The sequence below is a fragment of the Natator depressus genome, chromosome 2 (genome assembly GCF_965152275.1).
Source record: "Natator depressus isolate rNatDep1 chromosome 2, rNatDep2.hap1, whole genome shotgun sequence".
Classification (NCBI taxonomy): domain Eukaryota; kingdom Metazoa; phylum Chordata; order Testudines; family Cheloniidae; genus Natator; species Natator depressus.
In genome coordinates this window covers 184,858,889-184,881,258 of record NC_134235.1, presented here as the reverse complement: position 1 = coordinate 184,881,258, position 22,370 = coordinate 184,858,889, and the positions used below count along the sequence as shown (strand labels likewise).

The 22,370-nt window shown below is 38.8% G+C and overlaps 1 protein-coding gene across 3 annotated transcripts; it reads left to right on the top strand.

Annotated features, from left to right (window-relative positions):
* Nucleotides 1-2,212: 2,212 nt before the first annotated feature.
* LZTFL1 (leucine zipper transcription factor like 1) lies at nucleotides 2,213-21,786 on the top strand. 3 transcript variants are annotated; one of them, XM_074945526.1, is made up of 10 exons: nucleotides 2,213-2,315; nucleotides 4,188-4,312; nucleotides 7,920-8,114; nucleotides 8,757-8,817; nucleotides 9,876-9,944; nucleotides 12,719-12,784; nucleotides 12,918-12,995; nucleotides 15,825-15,983; nucleotides 19,644-19,747; nucleotides 20,764-21,786. In XM_074945526.1, exons 1-10 carry the CDS (start codon nucleotides 2,223-2,225, stop codon nucleotides 20,780-20,782), a joined length of 969 nt encoding a protein of 322 aa, XP_074801627.1. In that variant the 5' UTR covers nucleotides 2,213-2,222; the 3' UTR covers nucleotides 20,783-21,786. The 3 variants fall into 3 exon arrangements, with proteins under 3 accessions (XP_074801627.1, XP_074801626.1, XP_074801628.1); XM_074945525.1 differs by having other exon boundaries at nucleotides 2,217-2,315; nucleotides 15,810-15,983; nucleotides 20,764-21,785; XM_074945527.1 differs by lacking the exon at nucleotides 2,213-2,315 and adding an exon at nucleotides 2,838-2,942 and having other exon boundaries at nucleotides 15,810-15,983; nucleotides 20,764-21,785.
* The last annotated feature ends 584 nt before the right edge of the window (nucleotides 21,787-22,370 follow it).

Genomic DNA, 22,370 nt, shown 5'->3' with positions numbered 1-22,370 from the left:
GGGGCAGCAGGGATGGGTGGGGAGCGCAGGGAGGCAGTTGCAGCCAGATGGGGAGCCCAGGGAGGTAGCGGGATCAGTGGGGAGCCTGCAGAGGTGAGGGGGCAAGGGTTATGGGGAGTGAGTCACACCATAGTATCAGATATATCACAATTGTGCTTCATCTGATCTATGAGCTAGCGGAGCCCTAGGCCTCCAATTACCGTTGTGCTAAAAAACAAAGGGCTGATTTTCCATTGCCTTGTACTTAAAGCTGTCCTTTATACCTATGAAAAGTGGGTGTAAGATGTAACCAAACTGGTTTTTACATTCACTTCATTTTACATATGGCACAAAGCAGTGGAGAATCAGCCACATAATCTCCTGTTTCATTGTTCACAGAAGACCCCGACTGTTCAAGGGCCAACCCTGTCTTTGAGATCTTCCTGTTTAATCAAGGCTACCTTAAAGAGCTCAGTGAAGAGTGAATATACTTCCCTTACTTCTATATATGGGCAGATGTTTATCTGACATATCTCAGGACGATATGATAGTTTCTGAAGATAATCTGGCAATAACAAGGAGGATTTCGAAAAGATTTTTGTAAAGCATTGTCAGGTGCAGTCATATAGTTTTTGTAAAGAGCTCTGACCTGTTAGAAATTAAGTAAGCAATAATGAGGTTTATAACCATCAATAGATCTATATTGCTTTATGTTTGAAAAAACAGCAACTTGTGATTTATATACCAAATGTCCTGATTTTTAAGTTTGTCTCTTGCTTTAGGAGATGGTGGGATTGGCAACACTGATTAATACCCTAGTTTCCTCACATGACTCTGATTCAACTGAGCCTGTTAATTTTTGAAAACCAAGGACTTTTTTTGAAGCAGAAGAAAAGCCTTGGGGAGGTGGAAGATGGAGGGCTTTGCTAATGCCGGAGAGCCCAATTCGTGACTGCCTGACTCAGTTATTGACAACTTCAGGGGCTCAAAAATCCTGTTTCAGCCTCCTTTCCCCCCCCCCAAAAACCCCCATGAGATTGGCTTCAACATTGTATGATTTCTCCTAATTAATCAATGTGGCTCCTCTGGCTTTGCATTGCCAACCTTTCCTCTGCCACCGGCCAGGCTTGGCAGCCCCTTGTTCTTCTAAACAAAAAACGCCCTATCACTTGTCTCCCGCGGTCACAGCATTACGCAAAGCCCTAGCTATCGCCACACCCAGCACTGCCCTGGCTTCTGTGCTGGAGTGGGGACTGGCTGGCTTGGCGTTGGGAAAGTTACGCAGGTGTGAGGCAGGCGCGGTTCTGCTCCACGCGCCGCCTTTCCCCCTTTGCAAGGCAGGGCCAGGGGTGCTAGAACAACGTATATGGGGGTGGAAGTGCTGAGAGCTAGTGAACCAAACTGTAAACCCAGCATATAATGGAAACCCCTTCAAGCCAGGGAGTGAAGCAGCACCCCTTGTTGCAGCACCCATCGGCGCCAACTTTCCCCGGCGCCGATGGGTGCTCGAGCCCCCTGAACCCGGCGCCACCTCTTCCCCCAGCACGCCGCATTCTCCCCCCGCCCTCCCAGGCTTGCAGCGTGAAACAGCTGTTTCGCGGCGCAAGCGCTGGGAGCGAGGGGGGGAAAGCGGGCACGCAGCGCGCTCAGGGGAGAAGGTGGAGCGGAGGCGAGCTGGTGTGGGGAGCTGCCGGTGGGTGCAGAGCACCCACCAATTTTTCCCATTGGTGCTCCAGCCCTAGAGCACCTACGGAGTCGGCACCGATGGCAGCACCCAATGGGCAGCGCCAGGCTCCAGTGGCTCAGCAGCGTCCCCTCCCGTGTGAAGCAAGCCGCCCAGGGGAGGCTCCTGGCAACTGAGGGCTGGCGTCATGGCCAGCCCCATGTGGCTGCGCAGGGGCCAAGCCAGCGCCCCACAGGTAACGTCAATAGCATTAAACAGGGTAGACCAGGGAGTCAGCGGGCGACGTGAGCAGCGGTTGCTCAGGAAAGGAGGCGCGCGCCCCCGTGTGGCTTGGGCGCTCAGAGCAACGCTCAGTGCAAAGCGCGCGAGAGACGGGCTAATGGGCGTGCGCAATCTGCAGGGGGCGGGGGAGTTCCGCGAGCAGCTCGCGGCTACGTCGCCCTTGGAAACCGCACAGCCAGTAACGTACCGCCCTAAAAGTCCACGCAACGCAGAAAATAATCCGTTAGGCGGCCGCGCCCCCTTACTTCCGGTCACATGAACATAATCGTCCAATGAGATGGTAGTAAAGCGCCTGCCAGGTTTTGTTCTCCATGGCAACCGTCGCTGTATAGTCAGCTGTCACCTCCTAGTACCCGTTAGAGTCGCCATGGTGAGTAACGAGGTTGCATCCCGGCCTACCTGGGGACGGTACCGGCTCTGGGACCTTGCTGAGCTCGCTACCCCAGTGGCCCTGTTCCCTCGCCCCAGCCCGCCGATTGAACTCAGGTCCCCGCATCCTTTCCGGGGTCAGCGCTCCTGGGGCCGTCAGGAGCCACCCGCCCAGCCCCGCCGAATAACGGCCGCGATGCTGAGACAAAGACGCGCCCCCATCTCATCCCTCAGCGCGGGGCGGCCCGACCGCAGGCGCTGAACCCCGCCCCCCTAAGTCCCCGGGCGGCGGCTGGCCCAGAGCGGGGGCGGCTTAGTGGAGCGGCGCTGCTGCTGGCCCTCGCCCAGGGTCCTGCCCGTCGGGGTGGCTTTGCCCGAGCCGTCAGTCGTGGTGGTCGGGCAGGAGCTGCCACTGTAGGCGCCATTGCGGTGATTCCCAGCATGGCCAGCCCCAGGCGTAGACGTCCGGAGACTGGCCTAGAGCCCAAGAGCAGTATTTGGAAAGCAGCCCGCGGCGTTAGCTCAGTATTTGCCTGGGAGGGAGCGGGTCCCCGTTTCAGGCTTTTCTCCACAACCACGAGGGTTGGAAACTTCTTCTGCTTCCCTAAACAAAACTGAAGATTGTCAGGTAAATCAACCTGGCTCTGGGAGCTGGGGCTTTGAGAACAACAACAAATGCTGCCAGACTTGCAAGAAACCAGTGTGAGTTGGTTTTATTAATGTTAGGAATCCAGTGCTGCTTTCTTGGCTGCCGTTAAACCCACTTCTAGTTTTGGATTCGAACCGACCCTTCCCCTGCCGTATTGTTTTTAGCTGGGCATTACAGTTAGTGCATGAAAACAATAAACAAAGGCAGGGTGGATTGGTTTAAATCGAGGCGATTTAACTCACCAAATGTAGAGCCTCCAGTTAAATCATCCATTGTAATCGACTTTTCAATTTGTACTTCAGTTGTTTTCTAAAAAAAGCGGTGCATTCTCCTTGGTTGATTTACAACTAAATAGAACTTTTACACTAGATTTGGTACATCTTTCTACTATCTAAGAGGGTACACTAGAACTACATACATTTATTTAAGGAATTACATAGCTTAATATTTTCAGATTCTGATTAAGTGTATGTTTTTCATATGTTAGAAAAAGGTGAATAATATATTGCTTATTTGCTAACTTTTTGATCATGATTTGTGTCAAGCTGAATCATGATAGTAACTGAAATTTAACACACAAAACAGCATATAAAATTTATTTTTATTAAACAAAACAAGTGTGTTATACTACATGTTGTATCATATTTATAAAGCTTGGCCTCCAAAAGTTAGATTTTTTTCCCTGATTATTTAATATAGAAAAGAAGACTTTGCTAGAGGTTGATGGATTCAGCATATTTATTTTTCATTTAAATGTTTTAAGAGATTATTATTAATTTAGGCCTTTAACATATTTTGTATTAAATTCAGATTTAATTTTAAACATGTTTATTTTTAAGAGAAAAACTTATTATAATTTAACAAAATTTTAAAAACTGATTTAAATTTAAAAAGTCCATATTTTCGCCCCAAAATCATCCCTTTCTGTCCACCCCAAACAAAGATGAGCGTTCCAACGCTATTTCATTGTCTAAGCTGATTTAGAAATGCACAAAGTAAATAAAAAGTATAAACAATAGTGTAAAGTCAATCCTGTTTGTAAAAAATTTTCAGATTTAATTAAGATGTTACATTTAACTTGCAGAGAGAAATTTAAATTCCTAACTTCCGTTGAAATTAGAGGAAGTTAGAAGCCTAAATACCTTTGTAGAGCTGGACCTAAGTCTTCTATGTTAGATTTATCTCATAGATATGTTAACCTTTACTGTGTCCCCTGATCCACAGGCGGAGCTGGGTCTAAATGATCACCACCAGAATGAAGTGATCAATTACATGCGCTTCGCTCGTTCCAAGCGTGGCCTCCGTCTCAAGACAGTGGATTCTTGCTTTCAGGATCTTAAGGACAGCAGGTACCATGAGGAGGGAAAAATAATAAAGCAAAAGCCCAAGGAGAGCAAGACTCTTCTGCCAGGGATTAATCCTGAGGCATCTGTTAAATTATCTATCAAATATGTTTGACCTCACCTGTATGTAAAACAGCTAATTTGTATGCAATGTGTCTGTATATCCCTGTCAAGGAAAAGATAAGAATGGCCACCATACTGGGCCAGACCAATGGTCCATCTAGCCCGGTATCCTGTTCTTCAAGAGTGGCCAATGCATCAGAGGGGGAATAATCAGAACAGGCAACTATTGACTGTCGTCCAGTTCCACCATTCTGTCAATCAGAGTTTAGGGACATCCAGAGCATGGGATTGCATCTCTGATGGAGGAACCTATCCTCCATGAATTTAGCTAATTCTTTTTTTGACCCCAGTTATACTTTTGGCCTTCACAGCATGTCCTGAAAATGTGTTCCACGGGTTAATTGTGTTGTGTGAAGTAGTACTTCCTTTTGTTTGTTTTAGAACTGTTGCCTGTTAGTTTCTTGGGTCTCAAATTATGTGACAGGGTAAATAACACTTCCTTATTCACTTTCTCCACACCATTCATTATCTTATAGACCACTATCATATATCCCCTTAGTCATCTATTTTCTAAGATGAACAGTCCCAGTCTTTTTTAATCTCTCTAAACTCTTCCATATCCCTAATAACTTGTGTTGCCCTTTTCTGTACCTTTTCCAATTCTAATATATCTTCTTTGAGATGGGGATGTTGTGCTGTCTGGACGGGCTCATGACCACGAGTGCCTACCTCAGACCAGACAGTCAAGAACAGGGCAGACACCCCAAACTGGTGGTATGTTTTATAATTAGATTTCACCAACCCAGTTACAAATGTGAACTCCTGGATCACTATATCAGTCTTACCATAGAATCACAGACAGTCCCCTTATGCTCTCTCGTTTATCTTGCCATCCAGGCAAGCTGGACTTAGTGATTAATGGTCACTTACACCAAAAATCACAAACTATTCAGGTTTCTTCCAGTCCCAAGAGACCAGTCGCTTACCCTAGATCAGTTGGTACCCTAGATCTTGCACCAAAGATTGTGCCTGTAGCCAATTCTGTAATAAACTAACTAAAGGTATATTAACTAGGAAAAAGAGCCATTTGCAGGTTAAACCAAGCAAGCATATAACACAAAGTAGTTGCAACCTAAATCCTAAGAGTGACAGAGTTGTAGTGATCTGTCAATTCAAGATGTCTTTCAGGGTAAATCCAGGGATAAACCTGGGGCGGGGTGTCTCACTTCAGTTTAGAGTCTCTGGCCCTGTGAGAGTTCAAACAGCAAAGAGATGACACATTTTCCTGTGACCCTGTTTTATCTTTACATTTGGCTTTCCAGTCGATGAGACCAGCTCATTTCTGAGCTGTGATAGAGCCATTCACCAATCCTTTGTATTGTGATTATTAATGGCCCGTGCCTGGGTTCACAAGTTCAGAGCAAACATTTTTAAAGCTATAAAGCAAAACTTACATATTTCCTTATAGCATGGAATATAGACATTACAAGTGAATTTAAAGTAATTTACAAGCATTTCATAGAGTTTAAACACTAAATATGTTGTTGGAAGACTAATACCTATTTTGAACAAAACTAACATACAGGTGAGCTGGTTTGGTTTCCAGCTATGAGTTTCTCAGTTCCAAGCTAACACCATGGCCTTGGCCAGAGCTCGCCCTTGGCTTACTAGCATCACCAAGTTGAACAGAACTGCATGGAATATTCAAGCTGTGGGCATGCCATAGATTTGTGTAGTGTCATTATGATATTTTCTGTCTGATTATCTATCCCTTTCCTAGTGGTTTCTAATCTGTTTTAAAAAAAAAAAAAAAATTGGCCTGCCACTGCACATTGAGCAGATATTTTCAGAGAACTATCCATGATGACTCCAAGATCTATTTCTTGAGTGGTAACAGCTCATCCAGATCCCATCATTTTGTATATATAGTTGGGATTATGTTTTCCATTATGCATTACTTTTCACTTATCAATGCTGAATTTCATGTGTGGTTTTGTCGCCTAGGCACCCAGTTTAGTGAGATCCTTTTGGAACTCTTTGCAGTCAGCTTTCGATTTAATTATCTTGAGTAATTTAGCATCATCCTCACTGTTTATCCCCTTTTCCAGATCATTTGACTCTATTGAACAGCATAGGTCCCAGTACAGATTGTTGGGGAACCCTACTCTGTCCACTGTGAAAATTGACCATTTTTTCCTACTTTGTCTCCTATCTTTTAACATCTTATCTTGACTGCTTACTTTGCTTAAAAGCCTTTGGTGTGGGACCCTATCAAAAGCTTTCTGAAAGTCCAAGTACATTATATCCAGTAGATCACGATTGCTTTTAAAAGTACGAAAAGGGAAAGGTTTCAATCTAAACAATTGCTAAAAGAGTTTTTTTTCTAATTTTTAATTTTAATAGGAATTGATGTGTTAAATTGCTGTGAAACTGTAAGCTTGAGTTACATATTACGGTTGGTAAATCAAAATTAGATTTAAGGCCCAAAACAAAATTTATAATTACAAAATTTTTATTTAATCAAAACTTTCAGAGAGAAGATTCAAGTAAAATATTAAATTGTTAATGACATTGTTATCTAGAATAATAGAAATGTAAGGTTGGAAGGGACCTCAAGGTCATCTAGTCCATCCCCCTGCCATGCTGAGGCAGGATTAAGGTTACCTTTGTAGACAATCCCTGACAGGTCTAACCTGTTTCTAAAAACATCCAATGATGGGGATTCCACAACTTCCCTAGATAACCTGTTCCAGAGCTTAACTGTCCTTCTAGTTAAAGTTTTTCCTAATATCTAACCTGAATCTCCCTTGCTGCAAACTTCTTGTCCTACCGTTGGTAGACATGGAAAAAAATAGATCACCTCTTCCTAACAACCTTTTACATATTTGAAAGTGTTATCATGTCCCTCCTCAGCCTTCTTGTCTCTAGACAAATCCTGGTTTCAGAGTAGCAGCCGTGTTAGTCTGTATTCGCAAAAAGAAAAGGAGTACTAGTGGCACCTTAGAGACTAACCAATTTATTTGAGCATAAGCTTTTGTGAGCTACAGCTCACTTCATCGAATGCATCCGACGAAGTGAGCTGTAGCTCACGAAAGCTTATGCTCAGATAAATTGGTTAGTCTCTAAGGTGCCACTAGTACTCCTTTTCTTTTTGACAAATCCTGCCCATCGTTTTCAACCTTTCCTCATAAGTCATGTTTTCTAAATTTCTTTTTTTTTTGCTCTCCTGGGGACTCTTTCCAACATGTGCACTTGTTTCGTAAAATGTGGTGCCCAAAACTAGACACCATATTCCAGCTGAGGCCTCATCAATGTGAACAGAGTAGAACAATTACCTCTTGAGTATTACATACAACACTACTGTTAATACATCCCAGAAAGACACTTACCTTTTTCTCAACAGCATCATACTGCAGACATTGACACACCTTTTTTTTTAAAAGGTCCTTATGCTAGTTGCAAGCGTTATCTGATCTAGTGACGTTTTTTGGATTGCTGTAGAGTCTTTATTTTTATGATACATGTGACTTTTGTTAACTTTTCTGTTTAGGCTGGTGGAGGAGACTTTCACAGTAGATGAGGTGACAGAAATGCTGGATGGGTTGCAGACTGTGGTACACAGTGAAGTGGAATCAGAACTCATTAATACAGCATACACCAATGTGCTACTTCTACGCCAACTCTTTTCACAGGCTGAGAAGTGGTACCTTAAACTACAGACTGACATCTCTGAGCTGGAAAATCGGTAACCTCATTTGAATTATATAGAAATAGAGAATAGTTTCACTGATACCTTTAAAGTGACTAAATACTATTATGACAGGTTTCAGAGTAGCAGCCGTGTTAGTCTGTATTCGCAAAAGGAAAAGGAGTACTAGCGGCACCTTAGAGACTAACCAATTTATTTGAGCATAAGCTTTCGTGAGCATCCGATGAAGTGAGCTGTAGCTCACGAAAGCTTATGCTCAAATGAATTGGTTAGTCTCTAAGGTGCCGCTAGTACTCCTTTTCTTTTTGTAAATACTATTATGTTCACCTCTTACACCCCTAAAATCATTTTCTAAGATTATTATACCAATGACAATTTAGTTTCAGATGCAGTTTTTCAATTAAAAGATTACAAATGATGATTTTAACTTCTTCATGAAGTGATTTGCCCATGTAAATAATAATCTTGCTTGCCTAGAATTTCATTATTTAGAATTTTTATTTTTATTTCTATATAGGGTGTACTTATGTTGCCTTTTTTGTACTGACCCAGGGGTCTGATCCTGTGTGCCTTGGAAGTCTTACTTGAATAAGAAGCACAGCAGCAGACTTGTAAATTGTGTTTAACAAGATTATTTGTCTAATAAACTTAATGTTTCTCTTCATTTTTCTCTCCAAGAGAATTGTTAGAGCAAGTTGCTGAATTTGAAAAGGCAGAATTTACATCTTCAAACAAGAAGGTAGAGATTTGTTACTCTGAAATACTATAATCAAATGCCCTATGAAACCACTACATTTGTTAAAGATGTTTACTGTAGACTATTTCCGTGTGCTTAAGAATAAAGGTATTTAAGCTAAAAATAACCTTTAAAGATTTTCAAAAATAGCAGCCTAAAGTTAAGTTCCAAAATCTATATATAGTCACTTAGTGTATGCGCAATGTGCCTCAAATGGCAACTTGAACACTGATCCATGACCCTCTCTATATAGTCACCAAAGTAAATGGCCTGACTTTCTAAAAGTGCTTTTTCATTAACCTCTTTGGAACATGTAAGGTATTGTTTTGGTTTTTTGGGGAGGTACAGTTTGTTTTTTAAATCTTGACCATATTTATAAGTTGCAAGGTAGAAAGGACTATCTTATTATTACAAAGAAAGTAAGGTTTCTCTGACGTGACCACATATTAGATCTTGTTTGCCAAATTTATACCCAGTTAACATACACAGTATTTGAAAATTTAAATAGATTACAGTGAACAGAAATTATTTTAAAGGGTGTAAATATTTATGACAATTATAAATTCTGTACTCCTTTAAAGACATAGGCATTCATTCTTTCTTTTAGTGTTTTCTAACTTATATGACTTGTGATAATTGCAGCATCAGGAGCTGTATATACAGTATTAAGATCCTGCCTCCCATCTCAGTTTTAAAACTAGTTAAATAAAGCTTCAGTTCTAAGGATGCCAACTGTAAAATAAATGTATTGTCATATTTTAGTTTCAGAAATCTCTTCTCTTTATTCTGTCTTTTAGACTTTGAAAAAGAGTCTAGTTGAAAAAAATGTGTACTCGGCAAATATTTTAAAAATTGAAAACAAGTTTTATATAAGATTTGTTAGTTTTAATGAAAGAGCCCAAGCCTGAACAAATAATAAAATGAATTCAGAATAAACAATCATTGGTTGCATTTCACCAGACAGCAGAAAGGATAGAGTTGGAGAAATTATTTTAGCTACTTAAAAATGCTAGAAAGAAAACATGTCATTTTAATTTTTTGTATCTTTGTCATTACTTTAGCCCAGTTCAGAGCTCATGAAGCCTAAACTTGCTCCATTAAATGAAGGTGGGTCAGAGCTGCTAAACAAGGTAAGAATTTGTTCCCTTGACATATTTGGGGTTGATGAGCATTTAATTTATTCAGCTGAACTTAGATGCTACCCAGTAATCAGGGTTTGCATAATGCATTAGACGCCTACTCTGAAACCTACAAAACTTCAGTCACTTTAATAAATGAAACACTTTTGAAGATTCATTTTAATTATGTGCTTGTGGCATTTAATGTATTGCAAATATAAAACTTATTTTGCATGCATTTTAGAAAAAACGGTTACTGTTACAGTTTCTCTATTTAATTAATAGGATTAGTGGGAGGTGATGTTTTGCTGAACTTTCATGAGACTGGACTTCCTTCTGGGAAGTAGATTGAAACACAAGTAATGCAGCCCATCATTGGAGTGAATGGGATATTAGAGATTTTCAAAGTCAAATTCTGTTTCTTTTATATTGTTTGGTTTTTTTCATTTTTTATTTTTGCAGTAGTTTAAATTAAATTCTAATTGAAGCACAGTTTAAAAGGAAAAAAATTAAACTTGCCTTTCAACTTTACAAATTTCCAATTTCCCATTTGTTACAGATTTTCAAATTATTGTAAAGCAAATGCTAATTTTTTTTAATGGTGATTCATTCAGCAATAGTTTAGACTACTAAATAACCCGAAAACTTAATATAAAGAAATAGAACTAGCCTTACCAGAACTTAGTGATGCATGGACTCTCATGAGATTTTTTTTTTTCAGTGATGAGCTGTATTTTCTTTCTCCATCACCAAGAGATCAAGTGAAGATGGAGACTCCTTTATGTGTTTAATTCTTATATTTAAAGTGAATTTTAACATTTAGCAAATTTACTTTTGTTTATAACTGAATATAATTAGAACATCCAACACCACATATTAGAATATTACACTGCAGTTTTTTATCCAAATAGGATTTTTTTGTTTTTTTGCAAAGGTGGTTCAAAGCTGAAATGTAAATTTACTGTGACCAATAAAACTTTGTCACATTTTCTGACACAAAACATAGGAAGCAGCAGACAGACTCAGCAGGAACAGCACCTAAGTGAAAGGTAACTGTTGTTGCAAAGCAAACTTTTTCTGCAGCGTGGTGCCAGTAGTTTTTCTGGAATCACTTTGCAGGGAAGAGGTTTTCAGGATTGTTTGAGGAGAATAGTTTGTTCTACAGATATTGTGATTAAGTAAAAGTCAAACTAGGTAGGGAAAACTATTTGTGGTGCTGTGCCAGTAATTCCTAAATATTTGAAAGAAAGAATACCAAGGTTAACATGGTGAATATAACTATACAAGTGAACTTGAAAGCTGTTTAGGCCTCAATCATGCAAACACTTAGGCACGTGAGTAACTTTAAGCAGGAGAGTAATTGTTAATTTTAAATGGAATTACTCATATTTAAAGTGAAGCATGAAAGGGATTATATGACAGGGCTGCAAACCTGATGACCCAGGAGATCCCTTCCAGTCCTATATCCATAGACATAAATAACAGCAGGATCACAGCCTTAATATTTAAACTCTTTCATTCCCCAACTGTTGACATAATACAGTGGCTCTCAACCTTTGGAGACCTACTGTACCCCTTTCAGAAGTCTGATTTGTGTTGTGTACCCCAAGTTTCACCTTACTTAAAAACTACTTGATTACAACATCAGACATAAAAATACAAAAGTGTTAGAGCACACTATTAGTGAAAAATTGCTTACTTTCTCATTTTTATCATGTAATCAAATAAATTGGAATATAAATATTGTACTTACATTTCAGTGTATAGTATATATAGAGCAGTATAAACAAGTAATTGTCTGTATGAAATTTTAGTTTGTACTGACTTCACTAATGCTTTCTATATAGCCTGTTGTAAAACTAGGCAAATACCTAGATGAACTGATGTACCCCCTGGAAGATCTCTGCGTACCCCCAGGATTACGCATACCCCTGGTTGAGAACCACTGACATAATATATATGAAGACTGAACAAATACATTCCAAAATAAACATTTGAAGATCACTTGCACTCCTACTTGGCTAAAAGAGGATTTTTGAGAGGGGTTGCCTGATTTTTCAGAAGAGCCTATCTGTCACGTTTTAAACAGTTTTCAGAGTAGCAGCCAGGTTAATCTGTATCCACAAAAAGAAAAGGAGTACTTGTGGCACCTTAGAGACTAACAAATTTATTTGAGCATAAGCTTTCGTGAGCTACAGCTCACTTCATCGCATGCATCTCAAATATGCTCAAATAAATTTGTTAGTCTCTAAGGTGCCACAAGTACTCCTTTTCTTTTTGTTTTAAACAGTGAACATGAATAAATTGTTTCCTGTCCTGTTGATTGGAAAGCATTTTGACAAATACCACAAATAGGATCTGTATCTCTAAAATGCAATTTTACTTTTGTTTCAGTTAATATTATTCCTTATCCTATGTAGTTTGATCCTGCAAGGTACTGAATGTTCTGACTCTGATCCAGTAAATAACTTATGCATATGCTTAACTTTAGCATGTGAATAGTCCTATAGACTACAGTGCAACTGCTCATATACTTAGGTAAGAACATGCTTAAGTTCTCTGCTCTGTTGGGGCCTGGATGCCCAAGACCGTGCAGGATCAAGCCCATAAAGAAAAACCAGTGACCACAGTGGGCTGGTCATCTTTTTAAGCATTGACATAGTAGCTAGCTTTTCTGAACTAGAAAATATATTTACTTACCTGAAATAATTGAAAATAACTGCAAGTCTATCAAATTCAGTCATGCAAGAGTGTTCATGGTAAAACTAATTTTTATTTACCGAAAGGAAATTACAAGACTTCAAGAAGAAAATGAAAAACTGAAGACCAGACTCAAGACAATAGAAACACAGGTAAACTCACTATGAACCTGGATAGTAAATATATGTACATTTTAAAAAACCTAAATAGAAAGAACATAATTATAATTCTCTCATTTCCAGTAAAAGATGCTGCTTTAAGCTTTGTCTTTCCAATTTATTGCAGGCTACAAGTGCATTGGATGAAAAATCAAAACTAGAGAAATCACTGAAGGATTTACAGATGATTCAGGGAGATCAAAAGGTTGGCTGTTTTCTCCATTGAACTAGCATTACCAAGTCATGTAGAACTAATTAGACCTGACAGGTGCAGTTGGCTTTGTGGGGCACACAAAGGTCCTATTCAGGGTTGCCATGGTCCCACTAACATTTAGGGCTCTGATCCTTTAAGAAAAATATTTCATGCTTATGTGTGACCTAATCTGTGGTAGGAAATTATCATAAGAACCATTCCAAAGTTTGTTTCTTTGTATTCTAAAGATCAAAAGGAGTTTAATATTAATAGGTATATGTTTTGTTATGTTTTTTTCTTATTTTTGTTTTTTCCTCTTTTGTTAGTAAAGAGATGTCCTCTAGTTTCCTTTCTGATTCAGCAATAAAATGTTCAGTCTGTCTTGGTCAATATTATTGTATATTCTCCTTATGTGTATGCATAGCTCTTTTTGGAAAGTATACCAGCATATATTGTTTAAAAAAATGCACAAATAGGATCGGAGCCTATACCAGTGGAGTCAGTGGGATTTTGCCATTGACTTACTTGAGTATAGGATCAAACCCAGAGACCTCTAAATTGCAAATATACCTTAAACACTTTGTCAAAAATAGTTCTTCCTACATTTACCTGTCAACACTTGAATTGAGGGTCTCCGGTTTCTCCTGTAAAAGTTGATAATCCAAATATGATTAAGCATTGCAGGAAAAACATAGAAATGGAAAAACCTGAACTGCGGACAGATTAAAAATATTTTTAATAAACTGTTAGGTATTCACATTATTAAGAAAATAAATAAGAATTAAAAAGGTGAATCAAACAGATTTTTTCAAAGTATTTCAGTTCAACTTGTAACAAATGAGTTGAAATGTTTTAGTCCTATTTAGCTTTTTCTGCCTTCTATGAAAGTAAAGTTGAAAAACTGACATTTCTAATACCGCAATATTGCTAACTTTGAAGTGAGTTTTTCAATTCCCTGTCTTAAAAAAAATTGTATGTCCTCTTAATTTCCATATTTTTAATCCAAGTTTCTTTTTATTTTGCTTTCTTAATGGTTTATGGTATGTACTCTATTTTGTTAATACGTTATAGTGCCCCTTAGTGATTTTTAGGATCTGTTATTTTTCATACAATGATATTATTCAATGGTAGTTTGATTTAAAGGTCACGGCAGATACTTTCCTTATCTGACTTAAGTTTTGTAACTGTAATTATTACACTGGTAGTTCTAAAGGCCTGGAGACCAGTCTTATCTGCTGCCTGTCTGTGTAGGCATCAGCTGGCCTAACTTTCAGACATGTTGAGTACCTGCAGTTCACATGAAGCCAGTTGTTTTCCCCCACCTTGCCACTCACTTCTCCTTCAGCTCTTAAATTTCCTTTTCATGGGCATATATATGTGATGGAACCTAGCTAGTTGATTTTTTTGCAGTGAAATATTTACACAAGGTTGAAATCTTTTTCAGCCAATCTCCTAGATCCTCCATGCTTACCCTTTTTAAAATAGTCTTCAAAGATTTTGATTTCCTTCTTAAAGGAATTGTGACCCTACATGGGATTATTTTGGTTAATAGAACTTCTAAAACAGATGTTGTCCCCATGAGGAAAGGTGAAGAATTAATGTACTCCACATTCATCTCTGAAAATATTAGGTGGCTGGATTCTGCTTTTTAAGTGTAGCTGGTGTCACTGTGCCTTTTAATAAAATGAATGTCAGTAAAATGATATAATCCTAATCATGCTTTAATGGCCCAGGTTAACATGGGCTTAAAATACTCGCATTCTGTCTAACTACTTTCATCAAAACTACAGCAGATCATGTCTGTCACAGAGACCCAGTCATTAGTGAGTTCAAAATCGGAAGAGAAGGCATGTGAACTACTGAGGAACAAACTATGCCTAGAGACACATGCAATTTCCTAACTGTGTAGCATCTTTCAACACAGCATCAATCCGAAAACATTTGAAGATAAAGTAAACGTTGTTTCTCGGTGAATACCATATTGACTGAATTCCTGCTCTTGGCTCTTAGCTCCCTAGCATGAAACAGGCCTGAACTTCTTCCTTCTTAGATTTTGGTTCCTTTGAGGCCCTGATAGTTCAGATCTTTTCTGAGTCCTGATACAAATGCATTGAGACTTCATTCTTTTGTTTCAACACAATGTTATTTTCAAGAGTCTAGTCGTCAGATACCTCTCTTATAAATGAGAGGTTTTAATATACATGGACGTGGCAGTTAACTGAACACACATATGGCCCAGGGCTGGTGCTCGAAGGCGTGTGTGTTGCTGCTTTTCACCGGATGACTGTTGCTATTAAGGTATGCTTTCCTGGTAATTATGGAGATTAGTCTTCTTGTATCTCATCTCCAAACAGTGTGGCTTCAGCTCCTGTTGCTGGTGTGTTCCTTAACACACACACCATCTTCCTCTACACCTCTCATAACAGTCAATGGCTTTAAAAGCTACAGTATAGCCATGTATGTTCTCATTATATTCTCTAAACTTCTTTATACGCTTCATACAGTGTGTAATTTGTATCCTAAGTGATAACTGATAGGAGATAATGAAATATAATTCCCACAGAGAAATGAAGCAGTTTCTAAGAATTTGAAATCTTGACTTGGCAGAAAAGAAGCCTTTCCATTCACCCTAAAATGTATTTATTGACACTTTCTGAAGGCTAAACATGTATTCTTTTACTGCTTTGTGATCTATGGGAGGGGGGGTTAAAGCACTGCGGTTTGCCATTTAAAGACCTTCTGTGATCATTTTCAACAAATAATTTAAAATGCACTCTTTCATTTAGGATTTTGCAAAAAAGATTCATTTTAATATTTCTTTTGAAGACTAACGTAACTCAGGATATAAGTGAACTAGAAGATACAGTGTCTGCTCTGAGGTGCCAGTTTGAGAAGACTCTGAATGACAGTACTGCAAACCAAAAGTTCTTGGAAGAGAACTTGGTGACGACAAAGCATGACCTACTCAAGGTTCAGGACCAGTTATCTACAGCTGAAAAGGTTAGCTTCTTATTGCGGAGCTTATAGATAAGCTCTTTGTTCACTTTTTTTGACTATCTACTAATGTAACAAAGATTCTGTCTATTGTATGCAGATTACTAGGGATACATCACACCATCTTCTGGTGTGTGGGGGTTTTTTTTGTTTGTTTGTTTTTTTAGTATTCTTCCCTTATTAGAGTGAAGAGAGTCTATTTCATAGATATGGAACACAGCCCACTGGTTGGTGCCAATCAGACGGACACTTAAATACAGCTTCTGCAGCCATTTCAGAATGATTGTGAACAGTGACCGCAGATCTTTAGAATGAAGTTTTGTTTTTGTTGTACCTCTGTGAAAAGTTGGTAGCACCAGATTCCCACCACAAGAAAGTGGTGATTGCCTTGTGGAAGCTGGCTACTTTGGATGGTTAGTAATCAGCTGAGACACCAGTTTTGTATTGGAAAGTCCACAGTAAGTGTTGTAATGGTGGAAGATTGCAGAATTTGCCCTTGAATGTATTTCTAATTCACAGACTGCAGCTGAAAATGACACACTGCACTGTTGGGGGGTGGGGTGGGGAAGAGGGATTAACTTCTTCAATTTGGTCCCGACATCTTGAAAGCGATGTGAGCATCTGGTTTGATAATTACCATTGACAATTTCCCCTGCAACACTCTAAAAATGTAGGCATAAATGCATATTTGAACTAATGATGTCATCTGGAAAAACTCACTGCATGCTGTGATTTTCTTCTCTGTAGAACCAGTAGAGGGAACACTAGTCAACAGATTGTTTCTAGACCTATGCTGATATACAAGTATAGCTGTGAGGAAATGGCATGTTAATTTTGTATGAAACAAGGATAATCTTACTTTCATTCTAAACAGAGAACGTAGTTTTTGTTGAAGTCCTCTGTCTGAAATGTGATTGGCAACTATCTACAACAAAAAGCGAAATTGGGAAATGCCACTAACTGAACACATTTTGTTTTTGACAGTCTCAAGGCTGTCAGCCTCATTCTTTAGTTTCACACAGATTTTTAGATGACCTCTTTCCCCCCGCCTCTCCCCCGTCATTGGGGTTATATGACAACGTGTGGGGTTAATTTAGTGATCTAAGGATTAGTTTTGAAATATCTAAACACAGGTGTCAAGGTTCCTCCCCCACTCTGAACTCTAGGGTACAGATGTGGGGACCTGCATGAAAAACCTCCTAAGCTTATCTTTACCAGCTTAGGTCAAAACTTCCCCAAGGTACAAAATATTCCACCCTTTTGTCCTTGGATTGGCCGCTACCACCAAACAAATACTGGTTACTGGGGAAGAGCTGTTTGGACACGTCTTTCCCCCCAAAATACTTCCCAAAAACCTTGCACCCTACTTCCTGGACAAGGTTTGGTAAAAAGCCTCACCAATTTGCCTAGGTGACTACAGACCCAGACCCTTGGATCTTAAGAACAATGAACAATCCTCCCAACACTTGCACCTTCCCTTTCCTGGGAAATGTTGGATAAAAAGCCTCACCAATTTGCATAGGTGACCACAGACCCAAACCCCTGGATCTGAGAACAATGAAAAAGCATTCAGTTTTCTTACAAGAAGACTTTTAATAAAAATAGAATTAGAAATAAGAAATCCCCCCTGTAAAATCAGGATGGTAAATACCTTACAGGGTAATTAGATTCAAAACATAGAGAACCCCTCTAGGCAAAAACCTTAAGTTACAAAAAAGATACACAGACAGAAATAGTTATTCTATTCAGCACAATTCTTTTCTCAGCCATTTAAAGAAATCATAATCTAACACATACCTAGCTAGATTACTTACTAAAAGTTCTAAGGCTTCATTCCTGGTCTATCCCCGGCAAAGACAAAATGTAGACAGACACACAAACCCTTTGTTTCTCTCCCTCCTACCAGCTTTTGAAAGTATCTTGTCTCCTCATTGGTCATTTTGGTCAGGTGCCAGCGAGGTTACCTTTAGCTTCTTAACCCTTTACAGGTGAGAGGAGATTTCCTCTGGCCAGGAGGGATTTTAAAGGGGTTTACCCTTCCCTTTATATTTATGACAACAGGTTTAAATGCTGATAGAAGGCATAAGAGCCTAGTTTACCCTAAGGTAGACAAGTGGATTGTCATGCTAACTATGTAGAGGTCACATGAGAACAAAGATCCTGTCTACACTGTATGGACACTATATCTCTCATGAAGAACAGTTTGTCTTATTGTGTCACTGACCAAAACTTCCCCATTCCCTATGTAGTGTAGCCTGCTTTTGCATGGATAGGTTGCTATTTTGGACCCAGTAGCTAGCTGTATTTCATTGATCTGGTGTGTGTCTAGTTTGTGAAATACCTGTGAATCTTGCAGAAGGAAAGATGCTATTCAAATGTAAATTATTTTATACCTTCATTTCAATCCACCCTGTTCTATGTCATATTCTGTTAGCTTTAAAGCTATCTTAAAAACTGAAAGAAGAAATCCAGTTTGTCATATGGAAATGAAGGGAAAGACTTGTTTGGGCTTGCATGTTTCTAATGGTAACAGTAGACACTAACATGTATATGTATGCATATTTTTTAAGTCTCTTTGAAGTCTGTAACTAATTCTATTGAAGTAAGTATGTTCCTTATCTCCTAAGAACAACTTTTAATGCAAGGAGGAGTGTAATTGGGAAAGCTTTGTACTAGGTAATTAAGAATTCTTGTTGTTTTGTTCAGATATGGTAGATGGCACCTTAGTATTACTGGAACAAATGTGAGCTACTCGGCAGAACAGGTGTTTATCAGTGTGAGAAGAAAATAAAATCGCACTTAGGTCATTTAAAAAAACAAAAATATATTGACCTACAAAAATATCTTATGCTATTTATATTTGGACATACAAAATAAACGCTTGTTCAGAGACAAAAATGCCACTTTACAGATTGCAGCATACATCATAAAGATGCATGGCTATCAGCTAAAATCTGTGTTTGTGGTATCTATACGTGTTGTTACTTGTAGACTTCTGATCCATCACACAATGAGGCTTTAAAAATATCACTGCTTGTAAATCACATTTATAGGGCTTTCCAAAACAACTGGAATGCTTTGGATCACAGGGCATCAAATTATGACATTTACTTGACTGAAGGCTTGCAAGTAGATTGTAGAGAAGTGACTGGATATTCTGTAGTATTCTAGGTTAGCCAGTGTTTGATTTGATCATGAGTATAGTTGAACTGTGAGCTAGAAGTGTACAGTCTGCATTTGCAGTTTGTTCATATGCCTGTAACTTTGTTGATATTATTAAAATGCCCAGATCAGTATCTGGTAAAGTTTTTGGGCGTTTTCTTTTTTCTTAAATCTGTTTTAATAAGGTTGTTCAGCACCATGGTACCTGTGCAGAGCCCCACTGTAGTAGGCATTATCTAAACAAAAGCCAAATGTTTTTAGTACAAGTTTTGTTACATAACAGTCAGCATCACCAAAAGTTCCATAAGTGTTTCATTAATACCTACTGAGTATTGATCAAAAGTAGGTAATAACAGCAGCAAGTATTTTGGAGAGGGAAAAGCTAGACTGAACACTAGAATGAAGCCTAAGGAAAGAAACAGTTGAATGGTTCTTTTAAAAAAATAAACTGTTTTAGATTTTTATTTTTTTTAATTGTAATGCATTGATGATCCTGTTGAGCAGGAGTTGGAGAAGAAGTTCCAGCAAACAGCTGCCTTCCGCAACATGAAAGAGATTCTCACCAAGAAGAATGAGCAGATAAAGGATCTACGGAGAAGACTTTCAAGGTAAGTGGTGCTCTTCCATCTGTTATCTCAAGAAGTCTGTTCCACCTCCACATTGTTTCCATAAATGTAAAACAGATTCTCTTAAAACCAGTTTTGTTAACTTCTCTTTGGAACAAATTCAGTAGGGCTGTCATCAAACTTTGGATATGCCAACCTTGACCCATTTTTCTTCAAAATGCCAATTTGAATTTTAATGTTTTAAAAAATCATTGATATCTTTACAGTAACAATCATGCTGCACATACTCATTGTTAGGAAACAATTTTCATGGGATTCTGACAGAGTCAAAACATGCCTACAAGATCCATGCACAGAGGTGCAGAAGAGGGTGGCAGTTGCTTCTTTTGCACCACCATTCTCTCCTGTTCCTAATGCCAAGGTGGGGTAGGGGTGACTTTTTTTTGCTTTCATGGCTTGGGTAGGTACCTAGACTCCCAGCCATCTCAAGTTACAGGTGGGGAACTGAGGCACAGAGAGGTGAAGTGACTTGCCCAAAATCACACAGGAAGTCTGTGGCAGAGCAGGGACTTAAACCCAGGTTTTCCATATTCTAGGCTAGTGACCTAATCACTCAGGCCTTCCTTAATGTGGAACTATCCCATTACACCATCCATTCAGGGGAAGAAGGACACCCACTGTAGGGCCAGTGGGTGGCCCCATATTGAGTGGGTGTAGGAAAGAAGAGGTGGGGAAAGACCGTTGGGATCCCAAAATTTCTGTAGAAGCAGAAAGCCTAAGTCTGGCTTCCTGTGGCTCTTGAGATTGGTGGGTGGCCACCAGGGCTGATTCCACTGGTTGCAGGGCTGGTAAAGTGGCCAAATGAGTTTGTGTTTAAAAAGAGAATTTTTTTAAAATGAAAAATAGTTGGTTGCATCCTTGTAAATTGTGCAGTGTAAATTGCCATGAAAATGTCACAGATATGAGTAATTGGAATTGGTTGAAGTGGTTTTTCTCTTTGAGGACTGAATATCTATCTGGTATATTACACTCTCTAGCTTTAACTTCTTTCTTCTTAGATACGAACCAGATGATTAAAATGTGAAGAGCATTTGGTCTGTCAAGAAGCTGCCACACAAAGAGAACAGATTGTTGTGTTACTTTAAGGGATTTGTTGAAATACTTTGAGAGATTTGTTTTGAATGGTTTATTTTCTGCTTCTGCCAACACTTAAAAATAACCTTTTGTTGATAGGAAACTGAAATTCCTACTTTATTTACTTAAGTACTGAAAGATGAGAACAAAGTTTATAGAGTGTCATAGTTTCTGTACTTGTCTTTTTAATAGTTAACCTTGTTCATTCCCTGGGAAATAGCAAACACCAAATTAAGAGTTATTTACAAAGAAAGGAGTTTATTTTTGTTAAACTAAAATATATATACTTCTTCTCTACATAGCTTTGAGATGCAATTTACATACCTAAGATGTGACTCTTTTTTTCTTGCTGCGGGCATAACTTTCACATAAAAACACCCATAAGCTAACTTCATAAGGTTAATCTTCCTACTGGATGCCTGATTTCCTCTGTGCAAGTTATTTGCTGAATATAGGGTGTGCATTAGATAAGGGGGACAAATATGCAATATTTGGGAATCAAGGAATGTGTACTCAACTTAACAGTGACATTACTAGAAAAAGATGTACATTGGACATCTGTTGTTATCAAACCGTGTAGTACAGATTTAAAGGAAAACAAATACTTGCTGACTTCTGCAATATATCACAGATCTAAATTGCTCAATAGGAATACAAACCAAAAAGTATATTTTTTCCCCCCACGGGCTCGCCTAAAGACTTTAACTTGAACACTAGAATCTTGAATCTTTCAAAATATTAAAATTAAACCAGCAGGATGGAGAGAGGCTGAGGAAGCTGGTAACAGAGCAACTTTCTGGTGGGGAAATAACTTTTAGGAGGTTTTTTGTTTGTTTGTTTTTGTTTTCCCCCCCTACTTTCTATTGCACCCTCAGCTACCCAATTCTTGCACTCAAACTGTTCTGTATTTATCTGCCAACCTATTTTAATGCATTTTACTTGTTTGTGTCTCTGGTCATATATATATGTTGCATACAACTCTAAATAAAACCATTTATGTTTTCCAACATCAAACTCTGGATTTTGGAGTGTGGCTTCTTTACAAGTACCATCATATTTGCTTTTTCTTGGGGACAAGGCAGTGGAAATTTTTTTTGTAGTGATGTTCCTCAAGGAAGAGCGTTATGCTTTAAATCGCTCTGGACTGTATGATTCCTGTCTCTCTTTATTTTGAGGTAGAAGTCCTCATTGATTAAGTGGCCTAGCCCACCTAGACTAGGCCCTATGTTCTGTAGCTACATACTACTACCCTAGTACAATATTAGTAAATTTGTAATAGTATAGTGAGATTGTATGTGCAGTATTAAGTTAAACTAATGGAAGCTGTTGCTTTAGAGTATCCTCAGATGTTAACATGACTAGTTAAATCCAGTTATTGTTAGTCCTCATCTTTTCATTATTTTGCACACTATCAGTTTATTGAGGGCAGCATTGCTCTTTATTAAAAATAGCAACTCTAACCTTTTCTTTGTAAGGGATAAAATTCTTTACATAGAGATAATGAAGAAATTTCCTTCCGGCATGTGTTCTT

Coding starts and splice junctions, on each gene's coding strand:
- LZTFL1 (XM_074945525.1), top strand. CDS start 2,223: ATGGTAGTAAAGCGCCTGCCAGGTTTTGTTCTCCATGGCAACCGTCGC. Junction 12,785..12,917: donor TCAAGACAATAGAAACACAG/GTAAACTCACTA, acceptor AATTTATTGCAG/GCTACAAGTGCATTGGATGA. Junction 12,996..15,809: donor TGATTCAGGGAGATCAAAAG/GTTGGCTGTTTT, acceptor TTTCTTTTGAAG/ACTAACGTAACTCAGGATAT.